This window comes from Opisthorchis viverrini (assembly GCF_000715545.1).
Source record: "Opisthorchis viverrini unplaced genomic scaffold opera_v5_424, whole genome shotgun sequence".
Lineage (NCBI taxonomy): Eukaryota > Metazoa > Platyhelminthes > Trematoda > Opisthorchiida > Opisthorchiidae > Opisthorchis > Opisthorchis viverrini.
Genome location: NW_008752084.1, coordinates 158,380 through 171,783, shown reverse-complemented (window position 1 = coordinate 171,783; position 13,404 = coordinate 158,380). Strand labels below are relative to the sequence as shown.

At 45.7% G+C, this 13,404-nt stretch overlaps 1 protein-coding gene across 1 annotated transcript in view; it reads left to right on the top strand.

Annotated features, from left to right (window-relative positions):
- The window catches only part of T265_10936 (hypothetical protein), a gene marked incomplete at both ends in the record, with an annotated part of 50,695 nt that overhangs the window by 12,924 nt on the left and 24,367 nt on the right, over positions 1–13,404 (top strand). Inside the window, 2 exons of the mRNA XM_009177452.1 lie at positions 8,705–8,872; positions 11,167–11,357. Of these exons, the coding sequence (XP_009175716.1) occupies positions 8,705–8,872; positions 11,167–11,357 (359 nt within the window). The remainder of the gene's footprint in view (positions 1–8,704; positions 8,873–11,166; positions 11,358–13,404) is intronic.

Here is a 13,404-nt window from a genome sequence, read left to right as displayed (position 1 = left end):
ATATAAAGTATGCGCAAACACCCTTGCAATGCTTGGTTTGAAGCACGAAGGACAAGATATTGCCAGGTCTTGAAGGGGACAGTAGAGTAAGGCCGCGTCAGGTTCGAACCACGTGCATTCCTGTCGCTAATTTCGCGCCTTAGCCACTGAGTTATTTCCAGTCTCGGTTGACGTAGTGCATTTTTCGTTGACCTCGTAACACGACCATTCTTGTGGTTCTTTTGTCAAGGATGATTTATGAAAACTGTGTTTGTATACATCATTGTGATATCTTCAAAAGCACGATGATTGGATTATTGAGGAATTTTCGGGCTAGTGTTGATGTCTTGCCTTGTATGACTGAAAGAATGAACATGATTCAACGTTGCCCATGCGTGCGCATCCAACGTGGACATTCGAGAGGTTTCTCATTGAGGCAGCCTGTTATCTCTCCCATACGTGTTCACCGGCAACAACGACTGAAGCGAAACAAGCTTAGTTTCCAAATCGGTCACCACGGTAACCAGGCGAATTTCAATTCCATATGAATTCCGGTTGAACCCGTTAATCTACTTTCGTCTAATAACATGTTCTTGACTGTCCTCTAGTGCGATGCACCGTTTGATACGGCTCATTTAAATACAACTTCCTAATGAGCATCTTGCACCGTATTTTGGTTTATCGTATGCTCTGAATCGATATGCTTGAGAATATCGAACTTATCCACATATGAAACGTGTGGTTTAGGCCTGTTCCAATCGTGTTTTATACCAACATACCTGCTTGCTCAGAATCTCAGAACCAGCAGAATTTTCTCTTGAACATTCGATCGGGATGCTGTACCCAGTTATTGGAACGCAATTTATGGAACGTCAGCTCGTACAACAAAAGGCGTGTGGTGAATCCTCCTGCCTGAATAACACAATCGTGGAAAAAATAGCAGTCGGTTCCTAGCTGCGATGCCATCCGAAGGAACCACGAGGGCTGGGATACTGCCAGGTAGGCCAACCCGAGACAGGAGAACTCGAGATGCAGAGTTTGGGTTTGAACCACGGACCTTCCGGTCGGTAAATTCGCGCTCTAATCGCTGAGCAATCTTATAAACGTAACTTCATCACCGTGACCGGTTGTGGTCTAGACTATTCAACGAGAATCTCTGACTCTAGCCATGAAGGTGCTAAAGTGATCAACTGAACACTGGCATTTTCCATTTTTGACGTTACCTGTACCTTTGGACATCAATGGTTTGATGTAGCAGGCAATAATCTCACTGATAGGGGATGCGTAGTGGGTCTTTCATTCTTCTTTACCGAACTACATTTAAATTTCTACTAACTCTTTGTCAAATGATCGCGTACACGCTGTGCCAAACTGTGAAGACACCCATAAACCCATTGTGCGTAACATTCAAGACTAAGTCAAGCTTAATTTGCGCACACTATTGATGGCGTGAAAAAATTTGCCGGATCGGTGTGAGGAGCTTACCCTGTAGGTGTATTCTGCTGTCGTTGACTTGACCTGATAGTTCGAAGCGGCAGCTAAAAAGAGGGACGAATCGTTGAGGTCGTGCACACGCACTTTCCATTCGACCAATCCGATCGCAGTTTTGTTGTCCACTTTCACTCGGCTGCTCATTCCCTCTAGCGTCCTGCAAATTTGGGGCAGTCAATAAAAACGAAAACTTACGGTCTAGGATGGACCATTGTGAGCGAAATGCACTCATTTGCTAACTAATGTGGTTTTTGAGAGACTCACCTTGAACCCAGCTGAATCTCTCGTTTGTGATGTTTCCAGGCAACTGAGTGTGCTGCACCAGGCCGCCTTGTGTTTCAGTCGCTACGATATTCGAGATATCGCGATACATGTTTATTCGTAATGCACTACTCATAAGGTTGCTGACGATGACCCGCTTTATTTGGTACTCTTTTTTGAAACAATTCCTACTGCAATGGGTTGGCCTTGTTTCTTGCCTTGTGAGCTCTGGATGGCCCCGTGACTAGGGCGCAAACTTACTGAGTGGAAGGTGCGTTGTTCGAAACTAACGTCTGCACCTCTACTGCTTATGTTTAGGTCTCGGCAACCTGACAGTATTTCAGCCGTCGTGTTTCCTTCGGGTTGCATGATAGCTATGCACCTAAAGGGTGTTGTAACTGAAAGACCCCACCCCCTTTCTTGCTTTTGTCACGTCCACGTTTGGGGCTTTGAACTAGCGTCCTTTTCATTCCAGTCGACTTCCAAAACACAACGCAGTTCCTACGTTGCGTGAGTTGAAAATGTACCGCACAAAAATATACGACACAAATCAGATACCCGGGTCAAAACGTTCCCACTGCAAGCCGAAAATCTAAAAAACGAAAAGCAAAACGATGCTTTTAGGGCACTTGAAAGATAACGCACTCGATGCTTTCGGTTGGCTCAAGGTGTACCCAGCTGCCGATGGTATCTGTGAGGGTCGATTGTTCAGTCACATGGATTTTATGCAAGTCTATGTACGATGATCAAGTTTATAAGTGGAAGATTTTAGGCGCCGTGGAGATGGTGCGGCCACACAAATATCGCGAATATCGGAGGTCACAATTGCGTTTGCCAATTCGCACAATTTGTGGTGCTAACAGTTAGATTACCGGGTCCCAAAGGCGTGTGTGTCACACTACTACGATCGCCAGACGGTTGACTGAGACTGTCGAAACATTATTCAATACGTTCGCAATAGCTTAAACCCAAAGTGTCCGGTGCTGAGCAAAAAGCAACCGCTGTGCGCAGATATAGCGTACAATAATGCCGTACAATTAATCAACCCAATTTATTAGGGATGAATCACGTGCCATAGACACATTGGTTTCGATTGCGGGAGATACGGCCAAGCCTTGCAGGCGATGGCATGTTCAGCTAGTCCAGGGATTGGGTAGCTACGCATTCAAGCTTTGATTCACGAGCGTCACTGATTGTGTTGTTGGGAGATTTCTTCCAGTGTCATTACCATTGACGAGCTGAGTGCCCAGGCCATACACTGTCCACCTTTCGATCGCTTCCACTCAGCACAGGGCTGGGAAAAAGAGCTCTGTGAGGCAGATGGTCTTCTGGCACACGGAGTACATGTCCCAACCAGCTCAACCTATGAAGCGTGAGTGATTCAGCCATCGCGGGAGATTTCTTTCCTCGAACCTGCTGGCGTACCTCAGCATTACTAATCTGATGTTCCCACCATAACTGACTAATGCTGGGGAAACACCGATGATCGAACACCGACATCTTCCGAGTGTCCTATGCACGTACGTGCCACCTCTCTGATCTATTAAGCAGTGTGGATCGCACAACAGTAGTGTAAACTCTTCCCTTGACGGGCAAACTCACGTCACTTCGGCGCCATAGGTATCGGAGGTTGACAGAAACTGTTCTGCCCTTTTAGAGGAGTAATCTCATCTACAGCCAGCCTACCGGAACTTATACAACTGTCCAGGTAGTCAAATTTATCTACCAAGTCGATTGACTCACCTGCAAGCATGAGGTGCGGGTTTGATCCGACCCAATCTTGTAGCAGCACCTTACACTTTGCAGGCGTGAAGCGCACGCCAAACTATGCGGGAGAGTTATTTAATTTACTTGAAATGGTTTGCATTTGGGAAGGATCTGAACCATGAAGAGCAATGTCGTCCGCAAACTCAATGTCTATGAGTGACCGCCGAGGAAGAATTTCGACCCCGGAGCTTTCGGAGGCAGGCAGAACAATTTCAAGCAGAACATCAATAGCAAAGTAGAACAGGAAAGACGAAAGAAGGCAGCCTTATATTACACCACTGGACGTGGCGAACTCAGGCGAGAGCTTCGCATATACTCGTACGCCTCCACAGGAATTCGCATACAGTGCCCTCATGAGGGATATAAATTTGGAAGCGGCACCTTTGATCATGAGACCGCCAAAGTTTCTGGCAATCGATGGCGTCAAAAGTAGCTTTCAGATCAAAAAATGACCAACGTTGGGCGTTTGAAGGATTGATGCTGTTCAAGAATCTGTTTCAAGGTGAAGATATAGTCAATGAATCCTTGGCCCGGATGAAACCCAGCTTGATTCTCGCGGATCTCTCGCGCCATTCGATGAACTTGGTTGAGGAGGGTCTGCTCTCAACTTTCAAAACTGTTTGTCCAAGCCCTCTGACTCGACCAAATGAATACTGGATATCCTCGAGATCAGCGGATCTTATTGCTACCAGAAAGGTCATACCAGCAACTACCAACTATTATGGCGCACGCATATCCCTCAAACACAAGATAATCGGGAGCTTGGAGAATGACGGTGGAAGTTGGTGAATTTCGAAGGTCCAAGGGATGAAGGAGGCTTTCGCTGAGGGCAACATCCGCGCCGTATTTCATCTGTTTCGATCAACCGGTCAAAAGAAGACAAGTGTGAGCGAAACGATATGTGAAAAAAGACCCAACGAAAATTCAGTCCCTCACCCGTCATCTAGAGCGATTGGCTGAACGCTACAAAGACCACTGCGGCTAGTGTGGAATGCTTGATGTATTCAAGGAAGCCCAACTGTCTGACCCGCGAAATCACAGGCCAAGAATTGCGAAGTATTGAGATTTATTAATAAAATGCGGCACTACATGTACAAAAATATGTATATGCAAGAAACACAAACCTCAAGCTATGGGGATTCCCGTCAAAATTGTTGGTGCAAGTCCAATGAGAGCCGGAAGACGACGGTAAATTAATCGGAATTAGCGATAAACGTGCGCGCACAGCACATGGTAACGTTCGGTGAAGTCGGTTCGACGTGTCAAGGGGTAAAATTTCACTAGGGATCGTGGGTGAATATTGAACACTGTCATCAGCCCGCCACCAACAATGGAAATCCAGCGTGAGTTGTCAATCCTGAAGCGTGGCAAGATATCTGGCGCGGATGATCTGCACTCAGAATTCTTCAAAGAACGTGGTAAGGTTCTGGTGAACCGTCTGACAATTATACAGCAAAAGGTTCGGAACTGAAACAGAATACCAATCAAACGGAGCTCCTCGGCTGTCATCCCAGTTTTCGAAAATGGCGAAAGAACGTAAAGCAAAAACTATCGCAGCATCAGCCTGGTATCCATCGCATCTAAGGTGCTCTCTGACATCGATGAGGATGATGATGATCGTAGGAACGCTGGTGACAACGGAGGTGTCAACCTTCGCGGTTGATCTAGTCACTAGCAGTTTTACCATACTCTATGCCTCAATAACCTAAGGTCTTGTGACTGGCGTGCGCATCAAAAAGTCTCCCACTGTGACCTTTCCTGGTTTTGCTAGTAGGTCCATGGTATGAAAAGAATATTCTTTATTCGCACCGTCCAACGTTCCCAAGCTGTTGTACCAAGCGAGGCTACCGTTCACATTCGGTCTAAGCAGCTGGGCACAGGAAAGCCGTGTGGTTTACCAATTGTCCACTTATTCCTTTATTCTTCCATTTCATTGATGGAATGCTCCAAATTGTACTTGGCACATGAAGTCCGACGCGGCTGGAAGTGTTCGCCTGTTTGAGCGTCTGAGTCGAATCCAAACGCTAATCACGTCCGAGTCTCGCAATCCGTCTTTTCGTGACGCAGTTTGGATAGCTGTTTGCCTATCGCTCTCATCTGCGGGATAGGCAGACAGACACACAGGCTGGGTGTGTGTAAATACCACTCCTTTTGGCCAAATAAACGGACTTCAGTTGTCTTTGTACCACACCAACTCATACTCATGCCCATATTTGACGTTGCCCGGCTTTAACGATCGTTTGTGTTCGGTTGTTGTGGCAAACGTTTTTTTCGACATCAAGATAACATGCGTTAGGGCTACAAAGTATCGCCGATCGAACGTTGCCTTTCCGCGCTGCTAATCGCGGAATTACGACCGGTTCGGTTTGTTTCGTAGATTCGACTCGGACATCCGCATAGAGTGTTTCGAATGCGAACTGTTACGTATTAACCGACTTGTATGCGTTCAATTGCCCGGCACTAGCCATGCCGCAAAGATCATTTCACACAATCAGTTCGCTTCGCGTGTAAATATCCATTGTAAAATGCTGATGCACCTAAGAACAGGGGGTCACACAACAAGAATCTGTGGGTTGTTCCATTAAAAGTAGTATTCTTGAACGCAAATCGTATGATTACAACTCAATGCACCTATATTCTTCCGAGGAAAAGTTGGATCTGCGCATAGACGTAACGCACTACTCCCAAGGTTGCTGATCAGTGCTTTAAAAATTCTTTTAATCATTCAGCTGTACCACAATTTTCGTGCCTAGCTGCCATGCCACCAGAAGAAAGTACGAGGTCTGGGAAACTTCCAGGTTGCCCAAGCATAGACAGGGGAAGTCGAGAGGCAGAAGTCGGGTTCGAACTACGGACCTTTCGGTCAGTAGATTCACGCTCTACGCACTTGAACCACTAGAAAGCAGCGGTGATTCAGAGTCATGACGCTAAATTCGGCCGGATTTGTTGTTGGTGCTCAAGCCCGGATTTTTCAATTTGAAATCAGTCTGTCTGCAGTCAATTCACTTCATGTGGGTTGAACGAGTTCCTGTTGTAGATGCTTGTGTGGAGAACGAATCTTACAGTAGTAATAGTCTTGTGTGACCGTTTGTACACAGTGCGAGTCAGACACGTACTCATCTTATTGATTCTTACGAGTGTGTATCGGTGACTGGTACACATGAAGCACACATTGTAACGTTGTTTATTCATATGCATCAACGGTCACGAACACTTCATGGTTTTTCGCTTGAAGTTCGTCGCTGACCGAGAGGATAGAAAGCCACTGCTAGCCGGATGTGCTTGCTTCGGATGCGTCTTGTATTCATCCACTCACAGCGCTGTCTGTAGGATTCAACTGTTTGATTGCCCCAACCGGAGTTGACGATCCTGTGTTATTGACCGGTCATACTTCTGTTAGTGAAACTCTGAGGGCGAGATGGCCCAAGTGGTTAGAGCGCGAATTTACTGACGGGAAGGTCCGTGGTTGGAACCCGACCTCTGCCACTCGACTTTCCCTGTCTAGGCTTGGGCGAGCTGGCAGTACCCCAGCCCTCGTGCCTCCTTCGTGTGTCATGGCAGCTAGGCACCGGAAGGGTGCTACCAGTTCTATCAGTCCTTTCCGCCTTCCAGCCTTCGCCCCTGAAATCCACATGCAGCCTGTTTATATTGATTCACACAGGCAGGCTATTGGCGGTTCAACATGTCGTTTACGGAAATAGCATCCAAATACCTAATTTGACAGAATAGTTGGAACGTTACGTCAAGCGGCAGTCATGTGGTGGTCATTATTTTCTCACTTCCGCCAAGTATTTGGGTTATGGGGAGGATAACCTTTACTCTTTCTTTACTGAAACTGCTGTTGGAACTGAGAATCGTGATGATCAGCTGATCAGCTGACCAAAGTCACTCGATTGTTGCGCATCTCTTCCGCATGCGCAATTGCAACGGTTGCATTTGCCTTGCGTGTCTGTTATTCTTTCCATACCAAATAAGAAAATTTATGAAAATGATTTGAATTAGAGCAGAAGAGAATTAGATGGGCGTATGATTTACAAATTTCTCTGCCCGACGGTTTTTGAGACAACCCTAGAGTTGCACAGGCAAAGTGGGCTTGTGCGCGTCACAGAATCCCCACGATTTGCATGGTGTTTTCGTCAGATCTGAAACCTTGAAAAAGCGAGTTTCTTGACGATTAACGCGATGCTCCAGATAGCTCAATTGGAACTTAATGACCGGAATGTCCGTGATTCAAACCCAACCTGTGCATCTCAATTGCTCTTGTCCAGGCTTGGACAGTCTGGCGGTAGCACATTCTTTGTACTTCCTTCGAGTCGCACCGCAGCCATACAGATAAAAGATCGTTTTTCGTTTGTCTGTGTAGACCGTATATATAAAAACCTCTGATCACTCGTAGACACCGCAGGCATTAGGGGTTTAGAAGTGCATCTTGACTGATGTGATCAACTTTGTCTTAGTTGTACTCAATCTTTTGTCTTTTCGAAAAGCACTACGCCATGAAAGAAATCAGAGCGGTAAGCATGTGGGCTCAGGTTAATGAGCGATTTGATTTCAACTGTAATAAGGTTGTCTGCGAGCGGTTCTCCAGGCTAGACAAAATAAGAATATTGGCTTACTACTATGTGAACAGAAATCGATTTTACTTGAAGAACCGTTACGAAAGCGTAATAAGAACAACTAATCGGTTGACAAAAGTGTGCAGTTTCGGCGATTCTTGTGCATCAGTGAAGTGAGCATTTGTATCGATCTGTTTCCACTCGGGTTGTGCAATCGACACGTGTTTTGTTTGCTTACCGCAAACATAAGCTTGGGCGTGTGGTTGCGGGAACCAACGGACACTGAGTTCACTGGCTGCAAACACGTTATAACGCGTGATAAGAATAAACTACGGGGGAAAAGTTTGGAACATTTTGTTCGAAAACCGAGGTCCGGTGCTTTCCGACGTGACTTTTATACGAATGCTTGGTAAGTTGGTATGAAGGCTTGTTAATAAGCGGCTGGACTCGCTGAATACGGATGCTAAATAGTGGCTAGCCTCTACATGCTCCGTTTTTCTCTCTTGCGTTGAGCGTTGGACTTGGTTTTGTGCTCATTTCGTACGATGTTTCCGCTCAGTCAATCGAGTAAAGAGGAGTAAAGGAACAAGTCACGTGGTTAGAACTTACGCGTATTTATACGTTAACTTCCCCCCGTCTTAAATTCTTAGACTTCGGCTTATAGTAGACATTCGTGAAGAGGAGAAGTCAGGGGAAAACGAATGGAAGCCGGTTCCGAAAGAAAAGTCCGAAGTGTTCAAGCTGCGCGCGAAAACTCGAAAGCGTTTGGTTGTTGGGCTTCATCAGACCACTGGACTTGCACAGGTCGCCATTGAAAGGTACGTTTTCCAGTCCTCTTCAGGTCATGGTCAGGCCGCCGTTGCAGCCCTGTTCGTTTGCGCAGAAGCTGCTGGATGACCTAACCTTTCGATGATTTTCTAGAGATAACATTTATGTTCACTGTTTTGTTTTTAGTGGATCAGTGAGCGGGTTCCCTACTTTTCATATCCTTCGTTCTGTTGCGTCAAGTGTCCCACACTGAGTAGTTTTATCCAATCGCTCTTTTATACCTTGAAAATGGTTGCGCAAAGACGCGCCTCGACCGATCACCCAATAGCGCTGACAAATTCACCTTTATCGCACCTTCACGAAATCTTTATGACCTCCCAATTAGACTCATCGTTGAGGTCGATTCGTCCTGATCGGATACAAGTTTCGGGATATTCTGCATAGCTCACCCGACCCTGTTTGAAATCTCTGGGACAGCATTTGTCAACCGCCCAGCTCATTCCCGCCGGTTTCAGCCTACGATTGTTTCCCCCTTCTCCCATCGATGTCGGACTGAGAAAGCTCATTCCAATATAGGAATAGTACTGTAGGTCATTCACACTTTTGTAGAGAATCCAATCGCGTGCTTGGAAACGTCCTACCTATCCCAAATCCTCGTACAGTGGTCGACAAAGTGTCTGATTCAGGAACATTCTTGTAAAAATTAAACCAACTCATCGAGTGCTGAAGAGATCTACGTTCTAGCGTTTGTACACGGCTCGTGTCGTTTGTGCTCTCCTACAGTCGATCGCATTTGTGCCGCACGGTCTGCCAATCACGGCCCTGTGGCGTGTGGTCTGAATCAATACTTCCTAATCTAATCTCACCTAGGTGACCCTCATATCGTAGGTGTGTTGTGTTTGTTATGGGACACCTAATTCTGAAAATGTTGTGTACGGAAGCGGGTACGATCGACGGCTATACATGACCTGAGAACGAGCGCACAAATCCCCAGCTGTGACGCGAGCCCCACCACTCCAGACCAGACATAAGGTTGACGGAAACTCGGGCAATGCGCCTACCTGATGAGCCTCAAGAAGGGCGAAACCGGTCGTGGGCTGTCGGAGAGTTTCCAGCAACCTTGGGAGTAGTTTCCTTTATTATTTCGGGTGACCTTGGGGAGCAATAAATAAGTTAGCGCATACAAAGTATAACTTACCTCTAGGAAAGAGGCGCGGTCTTTTTGCATTGGGGTGCAACATGGCGGAATAGACGTGAAATTTAGGAATTCAAAATTTTTGAAAAATAATCTGGCTATAAATCGGAAGACAAACGGTTTTTGGGGATACTGACATCTCCAACAGAAAAGGATGGGTAAAAGTGTCTTTTCTTCTCAAGTCCACTGAACGGCTTTCAGAGCTTTCTCTGACATTAATGGATAGCAGCAAAACATGTGTTCTATTGTGCGCACTCCTCTGTTTCCGCTCAGATGCACGGTACCCATCGGTGGGCTGTTGTCTATAAGCAACTACCACGAACCCAACCCAGGATGAATTAACTTAGCAGCTGTTTTTCTCAGGTCATCATGCACACAGTTTTCTTCCCTCGGATTACTGCTCCAACAATTTTCATATGTTTACGGTTCGTCCGTTCCCGAAGTCTCCATCTTAATCCGTACCGTCAGATAAAACTCAGCTGTTTACATTAAGAGATAGCCGTCAATCCAACTGTCGTGTTTTTTCCAATAGACCGGTGTGAATTTTGGGGGAACAGAGAATTCGCATGTAAGAAGCACTACAACATACGTAAAATGACAAACTTCAAGGCGGGTTAAGATGGACGTTAACTCTCTTTTGAATTATCGAACTTTTAACTGAGTTAGGAAAGGCAGTACCACAAAATTTCAGAGTCAGCGTCTTCTTGGAAGGAAAGAAAAGAGATCAATTCTACAGTGTGTAACTTGATGTAAATGACTGGACAGATAGCAGTGAGCTGGCCGATCAAAATCCATGGGACAGGTAAGAAGATACAAGTAGATACAAGATACAAGTAGAGGCAAGGCAGAGCAAGAGACGCTACCTTGCGACGGTGTTGTAGGCCATCTTCGAATCAAGCGGTTATCGGTGAGGCGCACAATTTCGAGCTGATTGATAGCAACAAGCTAGGACGAACTTGGCCTTTATAAAATTTGAGAGAGTTAATACAAACTGCTGATTACATTCTGCTAGTTACCCATTTGTTCCCACTAAAATTCATCGTCAACTTAATCACTAAGCCAAGCTAGCTCTAAAGCCTTTTTGCATTTCATTGGTTTCGTTGTTGCTCACTCATTACTATCCCCCCCCACGAACCTTGGTTCTTATAGCTGCCTGGATGTTTCGGTCGCTTACGGTCGTTTCATCAATGATTCTGAATTTACTCGCTTGGGACACGGCGAGGTGGACTTACGCGGTGAGGCGGCTTCCACATTGCTTGCCGGTTCAAGTTTTGCCACTTATGTTCAATGGCCGACAGACCACCAGGATTTTGCAATGTTTGATCAGTTGTCTGGAAAAGGTAAAACACAGTCATATGTCAATGTGTATTTGTGACTTTTCGAACTTAATGCCGTTTTCATAAAGGAAACTACTCACAACGTTGCTGAAAACTCTCCGACAGTCCACGACCAGTTATACCCTTCTTGGGGCTCATCAGGTAGGCGCAGTTCCCAAGCACCGTGCTGTCGGTGCTACTTGCCTTCCAGAACGGGGACCGCGTGATCCTCACTGCACCTAGTTGAAAACGCTGCAAGATACGATTCTAACCGATGTCAGTGGCAATCTTGTTTTTAGTTTCTATCTAGATTCCCTGAGTGAATGTCTGGAGGTGTAGGGACCTCGGAATGATTGTGGTAAGCTAGCACTAAGTCCCTTCCTCACCCCCCTTAACTCTTTCCTTCACAATGAGGCTTTCAACTAAATCATGGTTTTACGACAGCGGAGCATCGGTGTTGAACATTGATTTCATGCTGTCGATGATGATTGTCACCTATTATCCATGTCGTTATAAATGGTTATTACTTTTGTCACCCAGGCTACTAAGAAGCACGGTGACTTTTTTTTCGCGAATTTACATTCCACTCTAACGGAAAAGACAGTGTCACTCAGTAAGGGAGGGTCGTTATAAGGCAACTCAGGAAGACCTTTGCTCACCCGGAAGGGAATTTTTAGTGTACCGAATCACAACAGATTCAGTAAAGACATGGGAAAGGGGAGGAACTCGCTGAAATTACACGATTGGCTTACATTACTGGAAGACGTAGTTTCAGGGTGTCGGTCGTGTAAGGGCGATCGGATTACAAAAGGTTCCATTGCAAACAAGGATGAATTTGAATTTCGACCGGCTTTGGGTAGAACGGAAATGCGTAATTGGACATTTGATAGAATCCTCGGTGAATTTATTACGACAGCACCTTGATTGCTACACATTCGTTGATGTCCTATCGCACCTGGAAGCAGTTGTCCTGGTTGCACAGCAGTGGAATACTTAGGGAGCCAGTCAGCACGTGACCAGGTGATGTCAGTTCCTGGTGAGTGGCGCTATGTCCTGTCTGAACACGAGTCACTCCTACGGCAGATTGGCCGCTCGTCGTCGAATGATTTAGGGCTCAGCTACTAGCTTGGACGTGGTTGGTTCGAAATTTCTCGGGTTTCCTGAGGTGCTGCTTACTGTTGATGACTCCGAGTAAGGATGAGGAAGCTGCACTGTGATTCTCAGCCCTTTGACTTAGATTAGCCTCACCCACTGGAACAAATATTGATTAAGAGAACATCGAATAGTGAGAGGATACATTAATTGCCAAAATTCAAGGTGAGTTGCGTGCAGCGTTCTGACTTTGAGAATACATTCAGCACAGTAAATAAGCATTGCGACTGTGCACGTGATCCACATCAGGTGACAATGATGCTATGGTGCGTCCCCTTTGTTAATGGCGTCAAACATTGAACATGACTACATCAAGTACCTTAGTCTTGTTTCTTTGCAGACAGTATTCCTCTTCCCAGATTTTGTGGGTAGAATCATTCGGTCTGTTGCTACTACACTATGAGATCGCGCTTGTTTTTCGCGGATCACCAAAGGTGAAAAACAAGTCTTGCGGCCAAAATCCTGAGCGATCGACAGGGCTTTTGCTTTACCTGAAATGTAACGAAGTTTTTCAGCTCTTGACAACATCGTAGTGTGTTTACTTAGGTCTGAGTGAACATAGAGGCTCCAATTTCATCGCACATTTTTTTAGCATAGTCGGAGGGGCAGTTTTTACAAACCATCTCGATTTACTTCGATCCAACCTATCGATCTGACTCATTAAACTTTAGTTCACTAAGCAAGCATTTGGTTGAGTGACCCGTACTTCGCTGAGGTCTAACTAAAACTGATTTCTGAGACGAGGTACATGTTCCTTCTATCCGGTGAACACCTATTGGTCACGGAGATACTTCTGGTTTCACTACTTGTCATCCGAACGTGATTAATGTTCATTCGGTGATTTATCTTTGGAGAATATTGTCAAAATAACGTTTTACATTTACTCTCTATTGATCTGAGTTAATTCACTTTTACGTTC